The sequence below is a fragment of the Paralichthys olivaceus genome, chromosome 3 (assembly GCF_024713975.1).
Source record: "Paralichthys olivaceus isolate ysfri-2021 chromosome 3, ASM2471397v2, whole genome shotgun sequence".
NCBI lineage: Eukaryota > Metazoa > Chordata > Actinopteri > Pleuronectiformes > Paralichthyidae > Paralichthys > Paralichthys olivaceus.
The window spans coordinates 13,553,332-13,574,523 of NC_091095.1; the positions used below are offsets into that span (position 1 = coordinate 13,553,332).

Consider the following 21,192-nt stretch of genomic DNA (forward strand, 5'->3'; position numbering starts at 1 on the left):
TCTATTCCCCTTTTAATTTCCGGACCAAAATATAAACCAAAAAAAGACAGACTCTGTTTTTAATGAACTTTATCTTTGCGAGCGCAAAATTAGTGTTGTAAATTGGGGTAGCGATGATGTGAAGATGATGAAGGAATCTCCGATGACACCGTCTTGATTGTGTAAAAGATTTATTACGAAAAGTTCAGCATCAATACAAGCACTGCAGTCTGCCTGGAGAGAGATCCGGGGCCAATGTGAATCTCTTCTGCCTTACAGCTTCAACTCCCCGTTTATATAGGAAAGATGTCGTCGTAAACATAAAGAAAACAGATCTGGCTTTCCTCCAGCCCACCTCATCTGTCTGGTAACAGGGAGGGAAAGGCGCCAGCTCAAATTTAGAGTGATCGTTAGAGCCTTGACATAATGCCCTAACGTATACGTTCAGTTTTCCTCTGAAAGCCTAAAATTATGGACCTCCGAATCCTCAGAACCTATGGGCTTCAGACCCATAGATCAACTTCCTTCAAAGAGAACACAACATGTGGCATTTCAGACACGACATTAGCAACATGGATAAGTAGGAAAAACAAAATGGCTGGAGAATGCTGGACTGATCCATTGTGCTGTCTGAGGGGTTTGGTGGCAGCTCATCTGAGGACTGAACATGTGTTCTTCAGACTGACTGTTACGTGCCAGATGATACGAATGATTTCAGGGCGGTGTGTCTGCTGCTTCTTCTTTGATTGATTTATTGGCAGGTGGCAACCTATGTCCAGGCGCATTACTGCCATCTAGTGTTTAATTCATGATAAAGGACAAAGATTCAAAGGAAACAGAACAAAAAAAAGAAATTTGATCAAAGCCACATTTGTGGCTATGATCAAATTGGACATTAAAACCATGTGAAATTAAAGCCTGTTATCTTGAATCCTAGGATGTTCTTGGACTGAAAGGTATATAAACACACATCTTTATGTGTGTTCATCATTTCAGTCAAGACAATCTTTTGTGAGGAGCACTTGGCTAAAATATTTGCGCGATTACAGAGATTATTGTTTTTAAAGAATTTTAACTACTCAACCCTCTGGTAAGTTGAATATTTTCCAGCTGACACTTGTTCAATTAAGCAGATTATGTTGTTATTACTTGTATGTTATTACAATTATTACAGTGTTGATACAATTTGAGTTTGGAGGGAGTAAAAGGTTAAGTAGTAGTAAAGTAGTTTTATCCTCATATATATTTTACTTACTATACAGTGTGGGCTCATTTTTAATTGTGCACAACAAATATACACATATAGTCATAGGAGTAGTATTAGTGATATAAGAAAGGAATATTCATCAGTCTGTAATGTATCTTTGATTGAAGCAATAGTTTTAGTATTGGTGGATTTTTAAGATTAAAATGACTGAGTTTGATTTACTGTCTGTAAACTTTTCTGCTACATACATAGGAACTTGCTGTCAGGCTGTGTGAGAGCATATGAGGCTTTGTGACTAACTTCTTTCGTTTTTATTCTCCTGACAGGTGTAAGAAATCAACTGGAAAATTATTCTGTCACCATGTCTGAAAACAGGGTGTTTGAAATAACTGAAGGAGTCCTGATCCCCTCCCCCACTACAAATTACCAGGTTCAGAAATACCTGGGCAGGGGCGCCTATGGAGTGGTCATGCTATGCAAGAATGTGACCACCAATGAAACCGTGGCTTTAAAAATGATCAGAAGCACGGAAGACATTGACAGTGAGGACGAGGAGGCCATCCTACAAATCATGAAGGAGCTCCACTCAGACAGGTTCAACATCATCCAAATGAAGGAGTCATTCACCTTCAAGGGATATTGCTGTCTTGTGTTTGAGCACCTGGATATGGACCTGGAAAAATACTTGAAGATCAACCCGGGTCAGCACCTTCAGCTGAAGCAGATCCGCCCCATTCTGCAGCAGGTTTGTTTTTTAAACTCAAGTTCGTACACTAACTACTTCGTAGGGTGAAGGGTGAACTTTGTCTCTAAAATGTGTCTGTTACAGTTTTTGTCAAACTCCCAATAATACCCAATTATGTTGGTCTAAACCATCTTGTTAACCTGTTCCTATAGTCAACTGTACGAGTTTGGAATATCTGACTAACTCTCAGCAGTTTAGGCTTTTGCTGCCATCAATAAACATGTGTTGTCATAGTTTTTGTTGATAAAATAAACTCTGTAGCTCATGATTATTATTGTGTTTTTCATGATTTCAGCTGGCTACATCCTTGGACTTTCTGAAAAGTGCAGGGATCATTCATACAGATTTGAAGCCAAACAACATCATGTTGGTGGATCACGTCAGGCAGCCACTCAAAGTTAAAGTCATTGACTTTGGCTTAGCCTGCAATGATCCTGAGAACATGATGGGTGAAATCATCCAGTGCTTGTGGTACATGTAAGTAACTGACAGCACATCTGTGTCCCTGAGACAGCTGTGTTTGCTGTAATCGATTATACAAGTCCTGTACGTTGGCATGTCAGGCTTATGTCCCAGAAACTGACAGTAACAAGGAGTTTAGTAGATTTTAAAATCTCAGTAATATGTTTGTGTTTCTTGTCTTCTCCTAAGGGCTCCTGAGATTCTGTATGACAATCCTTTCAGCGGGGCCATCGACATATGGTCTCTAGGCTGCCTTTCTGCCGAGTTGTTTATGGGCGTACCACTGTTTCCCGCCTGTAATGAGGCTGATTTGGTCAGTATCTGCACTTTAAACACAACAAAGACATTTCTGATGTGATGTTTTAGTATTTTTGAATCCAAAAACTTGCTTAGAATAGTGAGAGCTTCCAGTAAAAGTTCACTGATTTCTACTACTTTACTAATGAGACAAACTAGAGACACTCCATATGTCTCAGTTATATAAGTGCACCTGATCAACAATGAGTTTGTTAACGTGAAGTTAACTAACTCTCACAATGTTGTGTTTTCTCCCCAGATGAGTCGAATTGGGAATGCCGCTAGAGATCCACTGCATGAAGGAAATTCCCGACCACACGCGTTCTGGCCAAGACACTGGATAGAAAGCAGATTTGTGGTAAGAAAGTAGTTTACCACCACTTAGCCGTCTCCACTAGCTCACTAGTTCTTCAGTGTGTGTTTCTTTACCCTGTGCCATCCACTGCCTTTGGAGCAAACTCTCTCAATGAAACAATTCTTCATTTCAGTCAATAGTTTCAATTCTCGTTTGTGATCAACTACCTGGATGAATTTATAACGGCACAACATATCTTTTGAAACATTTGGTTTCATAATCCAAACATGAGGACATGTAACAATGTTTTTTTCCCTTGTCTTGTTAAAGGCGACTCATCCGTTCTGGGGAGACGAAGCCATGGCTGAATACTGTGACATGGAGTGGTTTATGGACCTACTGTCACGGATGCTGATGATTAATCAGTATGAAAGAATTACCCCCAACGGAATTCTGCAGCATCCGTTCATCACCATGAGCCACCTTCAGGGTTCATCCAGCCCCTAGTAAGTGTCTGCTTAGATGGTCTGTGTAAGTCTTTGCTGCTAGATAAAATATAAGAGATATAAGGAGATTAAGGTGTTTGACTCAGCGGTTTCATTTGTCCTCCAGTGCAAAATCGTGTAAGGATCTGATGGACATGTGCCAGGATCAAAGCTCTGATGATGGAGGACATGGAGACCAGGTGATCCTGCAAAAGTCCCTGAACGAGGACTCCTCCAGCAGCACTGCCGGCCCAGCCAAGGAGGGCAGCCCTGCTGGGATTAGAGATGAGAAGCATTCCTTCTCACAGACCACCACCATCACCAGGGCAAAAAAAAGAAAAATCAATGCAGGGTGTGGCAACAGGTGGGTGTTTGAAATATCTCCCTGTCTTGAACATTTGATATTGCACTAGAGCTGCAGCCAAGTGCATTTTTAAAAATGTCAAACCACTCCTTTAAGATCAAGAGCTAAACTATTTTCTTATCCACATCGCAGACCAGAAGACTCCCAAGCCAACATCAGGAGTGAACGACTGGCAGCCACTGGAAAAGGCACAAGTGGCCAAACAAGCCCTCTAAAGTCCCAGAGGAAGAGAAAAAGGCATGATCCCACATCCAGTGGCAACCCCTCAAAAAAGAAGAGAAAGGTGGGCCTCAAAAAAGAGCTGAAAGACAGGGGCAACAAGTCAGAGGCTGCCCCCTCCAACTCAGGCCAGGTTCATTGCCTCAAGAAAAGGAAGAGGGACGAAGAGGAGTTGCCAGAGTTGGACAAAACCTGCCCAGGGAAGAGAAAGAGGGTAAAACTTGGCTGTAGAGAACTCAAGACTGGAGTGAGGAGACTGAAAAAAATTATTTTTAATTTATTTATTTTGAAATGTTGCCTTAACGTTTTCCAAACAGTTTGATACTGATTCAAATGACATAAAGAATTTGTCTGAAAAGTCATGATTAAACTTGTAATTCTAAAGGGAGCACAAAACTCTTTAGAGGCCTGCTGATAGATTTACCTTCGTGTTCGGTTCCCTTCTAACTCCACTACTGCTGGAGTAGAGTTATGAGAAATTGTCACAAAATATGTTGAAAAATTGTGAATAAACTACAAATATTTCCAAACTTTTCTACAACACTGAGATTTCCTTTAATACAGCAGAAAATTCCCACATGAAACAGCCTATTCAACTAAGACATTTGTGACATAAAAATAAAAAATGACCTTCAACAGTCCTTTCCCCAATTGGAGACATACAGGTGACTGGAGTCTATCTACAAAGCCATTATTACATTGAAGGGACTTAAATCCAGCATGTAATTAAGCACCTTGTTAATTCCAGATAATCATAAGAAATCATTCCAGACCTTATTCCTCCAAATAATCCAACAAAACCATTGAACAAATCTATGCAGATGTATGGTTTCATTATTAAAGTAGTGTTTTTAATCAGGTTTTTGAAAAAATAAAAAAATTGCAGGAAGCCCAGGTGATCCTCCTCCTTTGACTCTACAACTAACTGGGGTTGCTGGACTTCTTACTTCTTCATGATTCACTGACCAGCTCCATTGGTCAAGTACACTTCTTGACATTTTAAAGTATTTTTTTATTATTTTTACAAAAACCCACAAACAAATATTTCATTTAAGTATTTTACTGCAGTCATTTTGGAAACACATCAGCCAAGTTAAATTCAGTTGTCCACAGGCTCAGATCACCATCAACCCTCAGAATCTGAAAAAGATTAGAAGCAACTTTGTTTTAATATCCAGAAAAACAAAGTATTTGATATCACCACAACTCAGACATAATAACTTTATCAGGCCTGTACTCACCTTATGAATAAAAACATCAGGCTGTCTCAGGGCCAGAGGACATTACAACCCCATTCTGTGGAAACAGACAGGTCTTTAAAAATAAAACCAGGCAACAACAAAACAAAAAATGTGTCATCACCACAACCTGGTCAATTTAATCAGATACTCAGGCCTCCATCTTCTGTTACAGACATTGGCATTTAAGTTGACTTAGAAATGCTTACCAAGGTCAGGGGTCAGGCCAGGCGACCATTTCCTGGAGAAGAGACAGAAAGTTTATTACAAGTCAGTGATTGGTCTGTTAAGTTTAAAGTTTACAGGTTTCTCAGCAACAATGTTGTCCACATTAAAAGTTCAGGTCAGACATTTGTTTAAGACATCACTGAACCAGCAAAAACCATTTTGTATTGTGTCTTTGCATTCTCACCTCGTTCAACCTCGTCTCTGCCGATCAGTCGAACCTCAGAGCGATTAGAACCTGCAGACGTCCGAAAAGCATAAGTTGAGTATGCACATGAAACATGGGGCTGAAGATTTCTACACTGACCAAATCAGATAGAGCTAATATAACAAGACTCCATGTTTTAAGTCAGTCTTATCTAGTCATCACAAGGTCAGTCTACAGGGATCATGAGGTTTACTACATCCAACCAAGATCCAATTAACCAGAGCAGCTCCCTCAGACCCAGATGAGGTGGAGTTCAACCAGCTGGTGTCAGTTTTAAATTCATTTCTCCAATTCTACTTTAGGTTTGACTGACACTTCACAGAAGTTTACAATGTGAGGGAATATCCCAAACTACATACATTTTATTTTAATCAAGTCAAACAAAGACAAGTTAGCAAAAGTCACACTACAACCAGTTCAGTCTTAACAGAAACAAAAGTTTATCCAACAGCAACACAACCACCTGCTGATATGACATCTAAATGGCATGCTCTTCCCCCAACTCCACTTGTCATCTGGGACCGAGGTGGTAGAAATATTTTCATACTCACAATGTTTGTGCAACATCTTCTGCACGCACCCAACTGCCCAAGATGCCATTAAATCTGTAAAGTCAGAACAGCTTCTCCTGAGATAATGGCAGAAACAAGCAATTTTATCTCCTGCAACAAGTCAGATCAGAAATCATGACAAATTTCCTCAACTGGATCAGCGACCTGATTCATATTCATCACACTTGAACGTTAGCAACCATTTTGATCTCAACATGATACTCACCATCAAGGCTGGAAATGTAGTCAGTGTTACTGGCGCGAGCGACCTAGGGGAAATCTGGACCGGCAGCAAGGGTTACACAGGATCATCGGAGTCACCACAGCAATAACAGCTGCTCAACACACAGGCCAGGGAATGAAGAGAAACTAACTTTCTTCATATTGAAGAGATGAAGACTTGACACCGGTTCTATTGAGATCACCTTCAATCACCTCCTCCTCAGCGTATTAAATCAATCTTTTATAACTTCACATCCACATGACGTCACAGTGATGTCCCCGGATACGTCCCCGACAAGGTAAACTCTCGATCAGTCATTTAATATTTTTTAACATTAAAAGAGAGGCTGGAATAAGTAGTTTCACCCCGATGAAGGATCTGGATGTGTAAAGGGGATAATCTGTCATTGGTGCTGTTACTATTAAGCACTTCCATCTATTATGAGACTTAATTAAACAGCATCAAACACCGTGTCCAGGAAATTCTCTAAACACAATCCATTGTTTATCGTAACGTAAACGTACCTTTGGTGAAGAGATCCCAGGTGTCTAAACGCATGCCATAAATTATTATTATTATTACGAGTAGTAGTAGTTAGTAGTAGCAGTAGTAGTAATATTAGTACTACTACTAATAATGATAATTCAATTCAACTTCATTTTGTATTTTCTCAAGGCACTTTACATAGAAGGTCAAGACCTTAAAATCACAACAACAATAATAATAATTTATGGTATAATATATAACAACATGTCGATCACCACACTCGTAAATTATTATTATTATTATCAGAATCAGAATCAGAAATACTTTATTAATCCCCAGAGGGAAATTCAAAAGTCACAGCATCGGCATTAATCTAAAACATTTAATACAGGATATTTACTGAATTGTTTGAAAGACTTCATATATGATCAGTGCTGTGTTTCAGGTAACATTTGCCTAGAGGCACTTTTTTACACGGGGCGATAAATAAAAAATTGTATGATTAAAACTATATATGAGAGAACAATTAAAATAGAATAAAAAACATAAAATAGGTAACACGTGAAAAGTTGAGGGCTCTGCATTCCAGGTTTCACTGGTTTGGTGTTGTTTAAAGAAATAACAATTTTTATTGGGAATTTACATTCTTAAAAGTGCTAAATTGAATCCATTAACACAGAGAACAGTTAATGAGCAAAACGAGTGACTTTATCAATACATTTCATGTGCGGTTACTGCCACCTAGCGGGGACTACTGGTTATCACACACAGACACACACTTTGAAAGCTCCATTCATCCGCTACATGACGTGAGCCCACTGCTCATCAAGTCATTTCAATTCGTAATGATATTGTTTTTTGTTATTAATGTTCCCTCATTCGACTGATTTTACTTAGGGTAGAGTTAGAATCCTGTTTTTATTTGCACCGAATTGAGTGCACACACTTTTGATTACAGTGTGTGTGTGTGTGTGTGTGTGTGTGTGCTCACTGTTACAACAGGTGAGCCATAAAATGATAAAGTGCAGCAGCCTGTTATTACGAGCATAAAGGCTGCCAGGTCATGGCTGCCTCTTTGACCATCCAGGAGGAGGCAACAAGTAGCTTCCCCGTGGACCACTGTGCTGCTGACTTGTGGAAGAGAACAAATAAATGGTAACATGAATGTGTCACACAACAACACAACAACACAACAACGACAGCAGCTTTAATTATAGGTTTTTTTTGGTGCTTTGAATTAAAGGGCTGCTCCAATTCCATGGATTTACCCTCTCTCTCTCTCTCTCTCTCTCTCACTCTCTATCTCTCTCTCCCTCTCTCTCTCTCAGTAGTGGCTGGGGGAAGAAGTGGCGGACGTGCTCGTGTAGTCTGCAGCCACATTGTACATGTTTGCCCGTGGAGAGGTGAGCGACATGGAAAGGAGCTCTCAGTTTGCAGGTAGGATGCATGCACGTCGTTTAACAGGTGTTAGTTTAAAAAACAAAACAACAAAAAAACACTGAGCTCAGCAGCAGTTTCGCGACTGCATTGATCTTTATCGCCTCAATCCGACAGCTGAGGCATTATTTTAGCAGAAGCTAATGTTTGTGTGCCACCCTGGAGGAGCAGGGTGCAGTCAGCCTGGATGGGGATAATGCTGATGAATGAGGAAGAGGAGGGTTGGGACGCTTGTGTGCGACTTGGAAGCGAAACAGCCTTCAGTTGAGCAGGGTTCTGATTCTACATTTCTCAATTAAAAGTTTTTGCATGTTTGATTTTGTGGAAAAAAATAGACTCTTCCTGAGCAGAGCCATGTTTTTTCCCCTCAATGTTTGGTCCTGACATGGAGGTTGTTTCTCAACTCCCCTCACCAGCCTCCAAATCATGAGGAAATTACACCAAAATTACAGGAGCTTCAATCTCTTCACTTGAGGTTTTTTTTTTTACAAGTGCAACATGAGGAGGGGACTGAATAGAGTCAGACTCACACAAGTAGATTTCAAACATTCACATTCAAAGTGCTGCAGAGCCAGTGACAGAGCAGGTGTCAGTATAAGGGCCCACATGCAGGCACACTTGAATGAGGTTCTTCTAATTACTAAATAGGCGTAAAGCAGATAATGATCAAATCTCAAGTGTTCGGGAAAGAAATCCTTCCTCTGCTCAGGCTCAGATGTCGGGCAAGGCAGCAATCGATACCTTTAATGAGGGAGGATTTAATTAAGAAGAGGAAATCAAGGCTTCATTTGCTACAGTGAATAGATAGGAAGTGTGTGAGAGATGAGTTAATGGGGGGGGGGGGTTAGATGCTAAAATGTCAAGACTTGCATTTGTTGCCCATCTGTGTTTGTGTCTGCTCTTGTATTTCTGTGAAGTGGGACATTCTTTATCTTCTTGAAAAATGGCCTCACTTAAAGGCCTGTGGTGATTCATTCACATAACTAATCCATCAGAACTGTGGCTCAGCAGCCTGTTCTCTCAAGTCATGGGAGTCTGACAACAAAAGGAAGCGGCAATTTGAACAATCAGTGTTTGTGTTGCAGATGACAGGCAGCTGGAGGCAAACACTGTGTTGTCAGTCATCATTTTACATCTCTATATTTTGTCACTGAAGTACAGGCTTAACCATGCAGTCTTCTACAATCCCCCTGTTACTGCTCAGCTTTGTTTTGAAATTGAGCAAATTAGCATTTTTTGTAAAAGGGAGAATTGACCATTGCTTGGATCAATTATGCTTGAATGTCTTGTTAATTATTACTTGCCACTTATCACCTCCAAAATCAAGGTTTACTACATTCAAATCTGACATTATTGTTGTTTGTTGATCTTTTCTTATTTATTTCACTGAATGATTATACTAATCACACTCATTGGGATGCCGGTAAATGGTTTTATGCTGTATTATTAATTGGCTCTGTTCAGCACAAAGCTGAACCAGACTATAGGTCATTAACTGATTTTTCTGGGAAAATCAGCTCGATTGTTTGGAGTACAGACTGATATACAAAGATGATCAATAATCTTTAATGCTATAGATTACTACATTATTTAAAGCCTCATGTCACCGGTTAACGTGGAACCTTACGTGCAGACCAATCAAACATCCAAGAACAAAGTAAGTTTAATAAGTTGCAAAAGGAAGAAATTAGACATATTTGCATCGTCAAACTGTAGTACCAGGTTCTACCTTCTGTCACTATACTGGTGGTGACCGTAAACCAGTTAGTTTGTTTAGAAGTTGATGCATTTTAGTTTTCATTATGTTTGCAATGGGGATCTTATCAAAGTCAGGTAGTGTTTTTAATTAATACGAGCAGATCTGAGTCAGACACTTTAAGCAAAAACATTATTTCATGTGCAGGATTTCACTGTTGAATTGCTGCTGATATGTAGAACAAGTGTACAGCCTTACAGACTACATGGGTGGAGCTGGGATAAATTATTCCATTTTTTTATGACTTCTTTCAAACACTCACACACTTTGTTGTGTACTTGTAAAAGTTTGTTTCTGATCAACTGAGCTTCATTAATGTGGTTTATCTTTGAGGGCAAAACACTTTTTTTTGCGATTAGCACAGACAGCACAGTGTTCCTGTCTAAGTCAGTTAAAAAGCCAACCAATTGAATTGGAGGTAATGGACATACTATTGTATAAGGACAGCAGACTCCATCATTATGGATGTTGAGAGGACGGACAGATTGTCCTCTCAAAAAGTTAAGCCTCGTTCAGCAAACATTGATTTATGTGTCAGGTTATAAATCCATCTAATGGTTAATATTAAATTTCACCACACTGTGCATATATTACTAGATTGAATGAATATAGAAATTATTGTAAATGACAGTTAAGTAGCAATATATCTTTCAAATAAACATTTTTTCTGTTAGCTTTATAGATACATTTGTCAAAATTAAAATGGTTTAATTTTTTTAAAAGTCTTTTTTTCCCTTATTGTAAACTGATTACACAGCAATAATGTGTATATGTGCAAACAGTTCATCTATATCTATCTATCTATCTATCTATCTATCTATCTATCTATCTATCTATATATAAGAATGTAGGTAGAGTAATTGTACCGACATGTACCAAAAGTATTTCAATGATTGTATGCTCTAAATTCATTTGGACGAATGGTTCTATTGAATGTAATGATCTGTGACCTGAATAAACATCAGGGTCATGTTTGGAGACAACAAACTGCTGCTTGAACTCACAATATCTGCTGTAACATATGAGGCACATCTAATTGTACAGAAGGCAATAATATTAAAATGATTGTGCAGTGCATTGTTATACAGCAAAGAAATAGTTTAAGGCGCTGGGGTTTTCATAGTGGTCCCAGTGAAAAAGATGATAATATACTTTTCCTGAACAATTTCAGTAGTTTCATTGACATCCTTGGCCTCTCAAACATCATTGACTTTTCATGAGACATTTCCCATGTTGCACTTGTTCACAGTCCATTTTCACTCCCTTGTGCCCTCAACGTACAGGAGAATTTCTTATTTATTCTCCACAGACGTCAGGACTAATCAACAAAACTCTTACAATGACTGATGCTATTTTCATTACACTGTTCTTCCCCCTGCTCTGTACAGGTGCTTAAAATGTCTTGTTCTGTGTATGACTTGTACACGTCTACATTCTGAAACAAAAGTAAATGCATCATATGACAGTTCCTCACCTCTTGGCCCAAGTTACCCCATGAGGCTGCCTCAGCTTCCAGGGATTGGACCACAGCAGTGTGCTGGTTCTATTAGTAGAGTTGATCATTACTGATGTGATGTGTAATGGTCTTTCCTGGAAGGTCATCACAGCAGTAGGATCCCTTTGAGAAGTGTCTTTTCATCATCTGAAGTCTGCAATTAAAGACAAAAATACTGAATTGTAAACCTGATAAATACCATGAATTAAACGTTATACTATGATGTTTAATAATGTTTTACTGTTTAGGTTCAGCACTCTGTCAGATATACGTCCACTATAAAGTCAAGCGTTAAGCAAAAACCCATCCACATTTGCTCCATATGTTCACCATCAAAGGTCTGTTAGACAGGCTTAGAGCTAATTAAGCTGTTCAAACTGAGGTCCCTCAGTGTTTATGGCACAATAGTTGCATACTGAATATATGAAACTTTAATAAAGCCAGCAGGGACATACAGCTGTGGCGGCTGTGGCTCAGGAGGAGGTCGAGCGGGTCGTCTACTAATCAGAAGGTCGCTGGCAAGACACTGAGTCGTTTACAGTCCATTTACCATTCAAAGAATCATAGAATAAAAAATGATTTAAAGTGAATGGAAGCATTAATGTAGGTCAAGCACAACAGTGGATTCTGGGAGCAATGACTATTAGTGTGGATTTATGAATAAAACACAAAAAAATGAAATGTGAAAATCTATATATGACTGTATTTTCATACACATATGTACATTTGAAATAAAACAGTTTAAAAAATACAGAATAAGAAAGGAACAAAAGGGAATTCACTGTTTATATGCGGATTGTGTAAAAGAATCATTGTATTTGTATAAATGCATATAGGAAATGCAGTAGAATCTGTGGGTTCTGTAGGAAACAACAATAGATGCAGAGGGACGTGCAATTAACTGGTGAAGTGCAGTGGAAAAGTTTTGCTTGTTTAGTTATTGCATCCTTAATCATCTTATTGTCTCAGTGGGGGTGTTTAGTAAACACTCAGCAAAACAACCTGAGTGTGAATTAATAGCATCCATTTTAGAAAAAGAAGAGGATCTTGCTAAATGTGACTGATGGTCAGGGGAAAAATAAAATAAGATTATACAATTTCTAATGCAGCTATGTGCAGAATAAAAAGCGTCTAAAATTATGCTTCTGACTTCTCATGTTGATATTTTTGAATGCGAATGATTTAAGAACTTGCTTCTATATGCTTTTGGTGTATTGCCTGTGTTTCTTAATGCTACATCCATAAAAGTGTAACACTCGCATCACATCTGCACATTTGCTGCTTCTGTTTTCCACTGTGTGTAATAGAAAGTTGTAAATGAAATATGTAGATCTTGGCACCAGCTAATGCACCCTGTATAATATAGAACAGTATAATATGCAGTGGCTGTATTTTAGAGAGTCTGCTGCTGAAAGTTAGAGCCTATAGCTGAGCTCTGGAAAATTAGACTTCCCATAGTAACACATTCATTTACTGTATTTCCAAGGCTTCTACAGTATTTATAAGCGTCTGTGCTCCTTATTCTCAACAGAGCTGCCATTCAGTTCAATTTATTGTTGTCATTCTATTTGTACAGAGCTATAAGATAACCTATATACAGCATGAGTACTGTCCAAACAAATTAAGAAATACTATAACTGACACAGTTGAGTCATAACGTGCGTACAGAATATTGTTCTGTGCCTCGTGCTCCCTCTGCATTGAGATTAATAACTCCTAAAGGTCCTGAACATTCCTATACATCACACATACACTATGTTTCTCATACAGTCTCTATGTAGTGCCTGTTGTAACATTCAATTTGATTGCCTCTGCCAAGGACTCTATCACGTTTGTGAGCAGGATTAAGCAAAAACTATTCAACTGATTTCCATGACATTTTGTGGAGGGGGTGGGGCATGACCCAAGGAAGAAACCATTTTTTTTCAATTTTGATGCAGATTAAGATCAGGGGACCATTCTAGGATAATTTATTTGATTATATTTCTTTATTTAACATTGAGAGAGAGAGGTTTTTCCACACTTTTGTTTATTGTTTATCCTGCTGCAGATGCAAAATCTGGATTCACTGAGTTTCCTCAAAGGACTGTTGGGCCTTGGCAGATACACTGTACATTCTATTTGCCATAGAGACATATTAAGAATAACCTAAGTAATATGAAATATTATGTGTAACAAGAAAGAGGACAATTAATTGGTCAGTATGGCTGTTATCAGGACAGATTTTAGCAATTTCAATGATTAGATTTCTATTCCCTCTTTCAATCACCTGAACCTTGCTACAAGCAAGATGATTATTCTCAGCTGCCTGCATTCTTCGCACCTGATTTGCTTTTCCAACACATCTCCCATTAGTGAAGTCTCAGGTGATATGACACTTCCTGACACACATTTGGCCACTCATGGGGGCTGACATTCAGGTTGAGGGTAGGATGTGGTGAAATATAATGTGTAATCAGGCAGTTGTTGCACGTGGGCTGTCAAGAGGGCATCAGGTGTGAAAAGGTTCCTCGCCTGTCTGAGCCGCTCCTTCACTCCTCATTAGTGACCTTGCAGGTTGTCCAACAACGAGTGCTAAAACAATTTGGCCCCTCTGCTATTGTGATCCAGTTTTCGTCATATCATTCAGGTCCTTTTAATGTGACCCTAAGTGACTGTCAACACGGCGCTGTGAGCAACACATTAGAGATGTGTGATTTGAGATAATGGCAACAGGGAAGCAACAGGGACCAAGTGTAATCAACGGCCAAACTCTTAAAAGCTAATTGGGGGAATTTTATCAAACCACAGCAGCTGTGCTTTGATGTTTTAGTCTGTGCTTTGCAGTGTGGAGTTTTTTTAGAGCTCTGTGGTCAAAGTTTGTTGTTGGTGTGGCAGCTGGGTCTGTACTTATGGTTCTGATAATCGTTCAATGAGGGAATTAGACATAAAAGTTTCATAAAATCAAAGCTTTGTCTAATGATGTTAGCAGTGAGCTGTTTCCCCTGTTTCTAGGCTTTGTGCCGAGTTTAACCGGCTGCCGACTTCCGAGTCATATTTACAAAACAGAAAAGAGAGAGGTTTCTCATCTAATCTTAGTATGAAAGCAAATTATTTCCCAAAATGTTGAACTATTCATTAAAAAAAAGAGACATCACATTAGGAGTGTTTATATACGTCTGTTTTAATCTCTCTGTGTTGATCTCACTAGCAGATGGTACATGGCCATAAACAAGAGACTTAAGTGCCTCAATATTGAATATCGTGCAGGTAGCATATGGTATGTAGAGATAACCACATGCTCTTTACATAAATGCACCATGGAGGAGCAAAATGTACTCACTCTTTGCTTAAGAACCGGAGTGACTTAAGCCATTTCAGACACATACTCCGGATAACGTGCAGAAAATTGGTTTGGGCATTTTCCTTTCACATATGAAGAATGAAGCAGAAGCTTGTCTGGGACATATCACATCAACAAGGAAATAACAAACATTAATGGCACATGGGTAGACTGGTGTTGGCCTCCATCGTAAAAACCTCAAATCTCGTCTTTCCATATCGTCATCCTAAGCGTCTACATGCACAGCACCAGTCTTTTTGTTTTTTCAGTTTTGCATGTGATGCATGTTTTTTTGCAATTGCAATACATTATCAAGAAATTTTTTTTAGAATAAAATCCAGAAAATAGAAACTGACGTGTGTTCTCATGTACAGCCCCTCAAATATACTAATTTAGTAGCTTGTAGGAGCTTTCATCATCTCACCTTAAAGTACTTCTTATACTTTTAAAGTCTTGCAAATAAGTTTTGGGTTTAAATGTTGTTGCTCCTCTCTGGGTCTTTGTTTAATTTTCCTCTTATGTGGCTGATGCTCCATATATAGATCCATCTGTCTGAACTAAAATAGTATATCAGATAATTGTGTTGGCATTCCTATGCAGCCAGTTTGTTAACATAATTTGCTAAATGGATTCAGTAAGCAGTGGATCAATTCCTCAGACAGAGGTTCCCTCTGCCAAGAACCACACAATAGACAATTGTGCGTACAAATACTTATACATTCATACCTATATAATTCACTTGGCTTCTCTGAATGAGTCCTTGCACATATTTTTGGAGCGCTCAGTAATGCTGCAGGAGAGAAGAATTTGAACAGGGCTTGGCAGCACCAGGTGTTTTCTGGTTTCTCTGTTGGAAGCTCAGCGTTAATATCCATTAAGCAGCCACAACTAAAGCCACTTTTCCTATGGTCCCATAGCTCTCTGGATTCCAGCACTGCAGCGTTGTCATTACACACCATTAACCCCCCAAAGAGCAACAAGGTGTCAGAGGTAATAGGCATATTCAATCAGAACCTATAGAACCATCACTGATTGTTTGCCTTAAAAAGAACAACTGTCAAAATGTACTTTGAGAATTGATCTATAATGTGTCAATTTCTGGTTGAGTTAGTCAATGCAATCAGTCAGTGTGATGGTGTTGAATGTGTTGTCTGGAGTGGTCCTCTTGCAGCAGTGTGACAGTGATCTAAATGTTACCCTTTGTGGTTGTAACCACTGCTGATTGACCGTTTCATTATTTATGTGTCATTCATATATATATGAGCACTGAGATTAGCAGGGAAAATAGTTGGAGAGAAATAAATGAAGCAGGCCGTTTCCCTGCAACATCATTTTTTAAACTGAAAGGCTTTTCCAGAATATTTCTTCTCATTATTTGACTGCATTCGTAATGAACCCGACAAATGCAAGACCATCACTCTCTGTTTAGCGTCATAGACCGTATGTTGGACAACATGCTTGTTTCCCAAAAGTGTCTCATCTGCACTATGAATCCCACCTCCTCCATGTTAATGGATAAATCTTTCTCAAATTGTTTTTGTCACACTTATGTTTGTCCATGTGCTTATTTCATAGCAAATTTATTTTTATTAACTTATTTGATATTACAAAAAAAATGGTGTGAAACGTCATGATTGACAGCTGAATCTGACTAGTGATAGGCCCTCGCTGCAGTGGCTCCATACCCTCATCACTACTGCGCAGACTGGCTCTAATGAACAACGTGGTGTATGTATCCTGGGTAATTTAACTTCATTTCTGGCTAATGAGAGAGACGTGTTGTCCATCAGTATGTAGCCTACAGTTTGTGGTTTATCTCTATTTTTATCTCCTGAGAAAATAATCTGGCTCCTAGCGCCAAGCTCGTATTAGCAGCTAGCTAACACCAGCTATCTGCTAACTTAGACGGCTGTGTTTGGTCCCAGCTGCTAGCATAGCCTGCAATTTTGTGACTTTAATTTGGGGTTTGGTAAATCTGGTAAACCCAGTAATGTATCTTTATGGCTTACTAAAATCTTGAAGGCTTTATAAAGTGAGGATATGGAGCAGCAGCGATTGTGAATACTAGCATATGCCCAAAAACAAGCCAGTCCTCAGTGTTCCTACCAGATAAAGGAAAAGATGGCTTCATAAAATGACTCCTTCTGTCATTCCCCCCTCTTCCAAATTGCACCATTAAGCACAGCACTGGCAGTATTATAGGATTATTTGTTCTGAGAGATATGTTACAGCATATATCTAATCAGTTCTGATTCTCAGAGAACTGGTTATAATTTAAACTGACTCAGGAGACAGTGTTCTGTTGGGCCATTGGCCAATCTCTTCAGAGGGTTGGCTCATCACACTCATACAGAGATTTAATATAAAACTAGATACACCCTCTGGATATATGAAGTTTATAACATATATGAAATAAATATAGTAAAAATTGTACATACAATTTAAAATAGATGTGATTTTTACATGGTAGCCTATTATATGTTTTGACTATATATGTTAATGATATATATTACATTTCTGTATGAGACGTTTATTAAAACAACATGCATACAACCATTTGATCATCTTGTATATATTTTTCTTTATTTTTAACATATATGTCTGCCTTTAATATTAACATATATAATGTGAACTTAAATCGGAGATATGTTCATTATTATCATCTGTCTCTCACATTTTCTTTCCCTCCTTTCTGTTTCATCTCTTCTCCCTTTTCTTCCTGTAGCACTATGCTGAGATCCCGGGCAGCCTTCCCACAATGCTGGAACTGGGCTTCTATTCGGTTGGCGCTCAGTCTCTGACAGGGGATCACAATGATTTAGGGCTACCAAGAGTGCCAGGAAGGCCAGACTGTCCAGTGGGGGGTCTGGGCATGGGGGCGATTCGTGGTAGCAGTACCCCGAGACACCATATCCTCCACCCATCCCCATCGGATTGTGAGAGCTGGCAGAAGCATCGTGCCGGACTGGCCAGAGGGTCAAGTCTGTATTCAGAGTCCCACTCTCTCCTGGAGCCCCAAAGTCTCTCAACCAGCTATGACACACTTTATCTCCCACATATGTCTGGAAACCCAACCCCTCTGCACCCAAACCGTCTGGGACTCTCTCTTGATGTGGCTTCAACTTTTGACGTTGGAGGGGGGATGCTGGGGGTGGATGGAGATTTGGCTTTGAGTCCCAATGTGATCAAGAGACGTCGGGGTGGCCTGATCGAGCAGAGGGACATTGTAAAGGCCCACCAGGCTCATAAGATACAGAGCACACCACAGGCACGACGCAAGGAGTGGGAGTAAGTATGAATCTAATACAGCACCCTGACATGCTCTATCTTTTAATTACATTAGGTATCCTTATAAGCTATACATCACCTAGTTTTCTTAGGGCTATGCTCTGAAATATGTTAACCTTAGAATTGGGATTTACTAACAGATGCTGCAATAATATCTAATATAATATAAATGTGATAATAACAATAATATCTTTAGCCTCTGTAAATATGATACGATCAGGAAATGGTGCAAATAAATGTTGCACATTTATGATGCACTTCCAGTTTATACTACAAGAAATTAAAATATACAGAGGATATAAATTCTGATGTAACAAACTGTTAGATCTATACTATTCATCACTTCCTGTGACAAATGTAAAATCCATGAGGATGGCCACACTCTGGATAACCCTTAATTTAATGACATTCAGCATATTAACAAATCTACAGTACACATATTGTGAAGTAGCAAAGGTTCTCAGTTATTTGAGTTAAAATATAAATTCAAGTGTAATTAAAACTACAGTCAACACCTGCCATCAGATTTATGTCTTTAGGGTACAATGAGAAAGAAGGATGCAAGTATAATATGTAGTATATATTGACAGGAATTTGACCTGTAAAGCTGCTCAAAAACATGTAGTGCATGGGTTTGTGTATGTTCACTGCAGCGTTTTATATAATGGATTGTAGGTTTGAATGTACTTATTCATAAGTTGTCTTATATAAGTCTGTGTAGATCCAGCAGCTCTCCAGTTAACATTTTTATATGGTATGTCTCTTATCGGTTTACACTTTGGTGTTTGTCCCAGTGCTGGTTCCTTGTTATTTTTGCTGGTAGGTGGCAGAGCACGGACATGCTGTTGCTTCATATTTACCTTACAGATATGAGCTTGCTATAACATTTCTCATCTAACTTTTTGACCAAGAGAAACTAATTCCCACAATTTTCAAACCTTAGCCATAAGTGCTTGTTTTGCTGGAATGGATAAATTAAATATTTCAGTCTAAGCGATTGCTGTTAATGTTTCTTATCAGCAGCTGGTTATAGATTTTGTGATGGAGTTTGAGAAAAGTCTTAACAAGGTGAGAGTATTCAGCAGGATGTTGTATTTTCAGCTATAAAAGACTTTCAGATAACAGTTGAAGTACCAGTCTAATGCTCATTCAATCAACATTCATCGCCCATAAATTATATATGAGTAGGTGCGCTTATACCATGTCCCTTATACCATACTTATACCGTGTGTGTGTGTGTGGTTACTGGTTTCCTACCCTGTAGTGCTGTGGAATTTCTAGCTGATTATAGCGGTAAAGCCCCCCTCTGTTTCCCTGCTGAAGCTGGGGCTTCACCTCTAGTGGCACTGGCACCCTCTGTGCCCCCCCACCCCCTTCTCGCAACAGGTACAGGATGCCACATCCGATGCTGAGCTATGTCTAAAGCTGAAAAGACAAAGCCTTTGGGAGGGTGACTGGGAATAGAGGATGGGGGGTAGATGGGTAGATAAATGTAAGGGGAGAGAATAAATGGGGACCGAAAATAAGATATTTATAATGTGATCATTTAAGTCCACCTGACAATAGTTGATGTGGTCAATTACTGAATAACCAGGCCTGTAGAGATGCTCTGTCATGGACTAGATAATTGTTCTCTGGCCTGCCTATTATGATTATTACAATTGCACATGACAGATCTACACTTGTGCTGCAGAGAGAACAAAGACCAAAGTGAGTCAGGTTCTGTTACAACCATGAACATCCACCTCTCAAGGCCACTTAGCGGCAAACCCACATCCAACTGACAGCCGGATGGAAAATTAGATGTTGCACCTGAGCCAAAGTGTGCACCTGCTTTGTTTTTCAAAGGAAATTGGTTTGGATTCAGATGAAATGGGAGACATTTTAAATGAAAAAGAGAAGGTTGTGGGAGTTTACTATATCATTGGTTCCATCACCCAGTTTGTCCCCCTGGTCCTTGTTGGGCTGTTCTTCAGCCAGATTTCCATGAATTTAGGATGATCATTGTCTCTAGAGAACTACCCACTGACCCAGCATCAGGTCAAAATCTGCACCCTTTTTTTCATTAAGACATATCTGTAAGTAATGGACTGATTCCCACAAAACTTCCTCAGAAGAGGACTTTTAATATTTTAATAATTACCTCCACTAAGGAGATTATGATTGCTGTGGATATTCATGGTCCATAGAGTATTAACTCTGATACTCTCTTGACTTCAGTGACTCTGTGTCCCGCACACAAAATTTTAATTTCTAAGATACTGGACAACTCAATACAGCGGCGAGGATCTTCTGAAGGATTTGTATATGACATACAGATCTTGATCTTGAAAGACATGTTGAAACAGCAAATACTACCTGTTAAATGAAGCAATTAAGTCTGTAATTCTGGCATTTTGTTCAGCTTTTAGCTGTGGATGTGTTTGAAACATGGCATTCAGGGTGAAGACATCCTTTCGGAAATGCTTGATGAAATAACAGTGTTTAGAGTTGGTGTTAACGTGGTCATAATGACAGTAATCAGACTGAATCAATCTGACATCAACTGCAGGAGTGGTAGGTCACAAACAGAGACGATCACTAGAATGATTCGGTCTCTGTTTGACCTTGGAGCTGTTTGTGTGTTTTGGAGTTTAATTTATGTTTCTTCGTCCAAGCCAAAGGCAGCATGATTTTTATGTTGGCAACTAAACAATCATTTGGAAATGTTTTTGCATAGTTTTATAAACATTTTACAAATTATCTCACAGACGCTCTGGTGTCTGGAAACCTTCACTTAAATAGCTTGTTGGACTTCGACCAAGTCTCCAAAGACTTCTAGAGGAAAAAAAAATCACTGCGATGTGAAACTACTAATAACTCTTGGATAAATACTTTACTGGATCAAGGATTTTCCTAAACAGGGGTCAT

General features: G+C 39.1%; 2 protein-coding genes, 1 long non-coding RNA gene and 1 other non-coding gene across 6 annotated transcripts in view; 2 read left to right on the top strand and 2 right to left on the bottom strand.

Annotated features, from left to right (window-relative positions):
* The first annotated feature begins 934 nt into the window (after positions 1-934).
* Positions 935-4,583, top strand: LOC138407196 (uncharacterized). 2 transcript variants are annotated; one of them, XM_069522056.1, is made up of 8 exons: positions 935-1,069; positions 1,513-1,931; positions 2,227-2,408; positions 2,583-2,706; positions 2,950-3,048; positions 3,316-3,491; positions 3,598-3,834; positions 3,967-4,583. In XM_069522056.1, the coding sequence occupies exons 2-8, from the start codon at positions 1,548-1,550 to the stop codon at positions 4,373-4,375; spliced, it is 1,611 nt and encodes a 536-aa protein (XP_069378157.1). In that variant the 5' UTR covers positions 935-1,069; positions 1,513-1,547; the 3' UTR covers positions 4,376-4,583. The 2 variants fall into 2 exon arrangements, with proteins under 2 accessions (XP_069378157.1, XP_069378159.1); XM_069522058.1 differs by lacking the exon at positions 935-1,069 and having other exon boundaries at positions 1,424-1,931.
* Positions 4,584-5,097: 514 nt separating this feature from the next.
* On the bottom strand, positions 5,098-6,526 carry LOC109625557 (uncharacterized). Of its 2 annotated transcripts, XR_002202465.2 has the most exons (6): positions 6,502-6,526; positions 6,276-6,329; positions 5,704-5,754; positions 5,501-5,532; positions 5,295-5,349; positions 5,098-5,193 (listed from the first exon to the last, which is right to left on the bottom strand). It is a non-coding gene; the product is annotated as an uncharacterized lncRNA (long non-coding RNA). The 2 variants fall into 2 exon arrangements; XR_011240608.1 differs by lacking the exon at positions 6,502-6,526 and having other exon boundaries at positions 6,276-6,415.
* Positions 5,598-5,664, bottom strand: LOC138407342 (small nucleolar RNA SNORD78). Its single transcript, XR_011240770.1, has one exon. It is a non-coding gene; the product is annotated as a small nucleolar RNA SNORD78 (small nucleolar RNA).
* A 1,791-nt stretch (positions 6,527-8,317) lies between the features above and the next one.
* Positions 8,318-21,192, top strand: part of LOC109644884 (voltage-dependent R-type calcium channel subunit alpha-1E) — an 84,449-nt gene continuing 71,574 nt past the window's right edge. The window contains exons 1-2 of the mRNA XM_069522038.1: positions 8,318-8,421; positions 17,720-18,282. Of these exons, the coding sequence (XP_069378139.1) occupies positions 17,753-18,282 (530 nt within the window). The 5' untranslated portion in view covers positions 8,318-8,421; positions 17,720-17,752. The remainder of the gene's footprint in view (positions 8,422-17,719; positions 18,283-21,192) is intronic.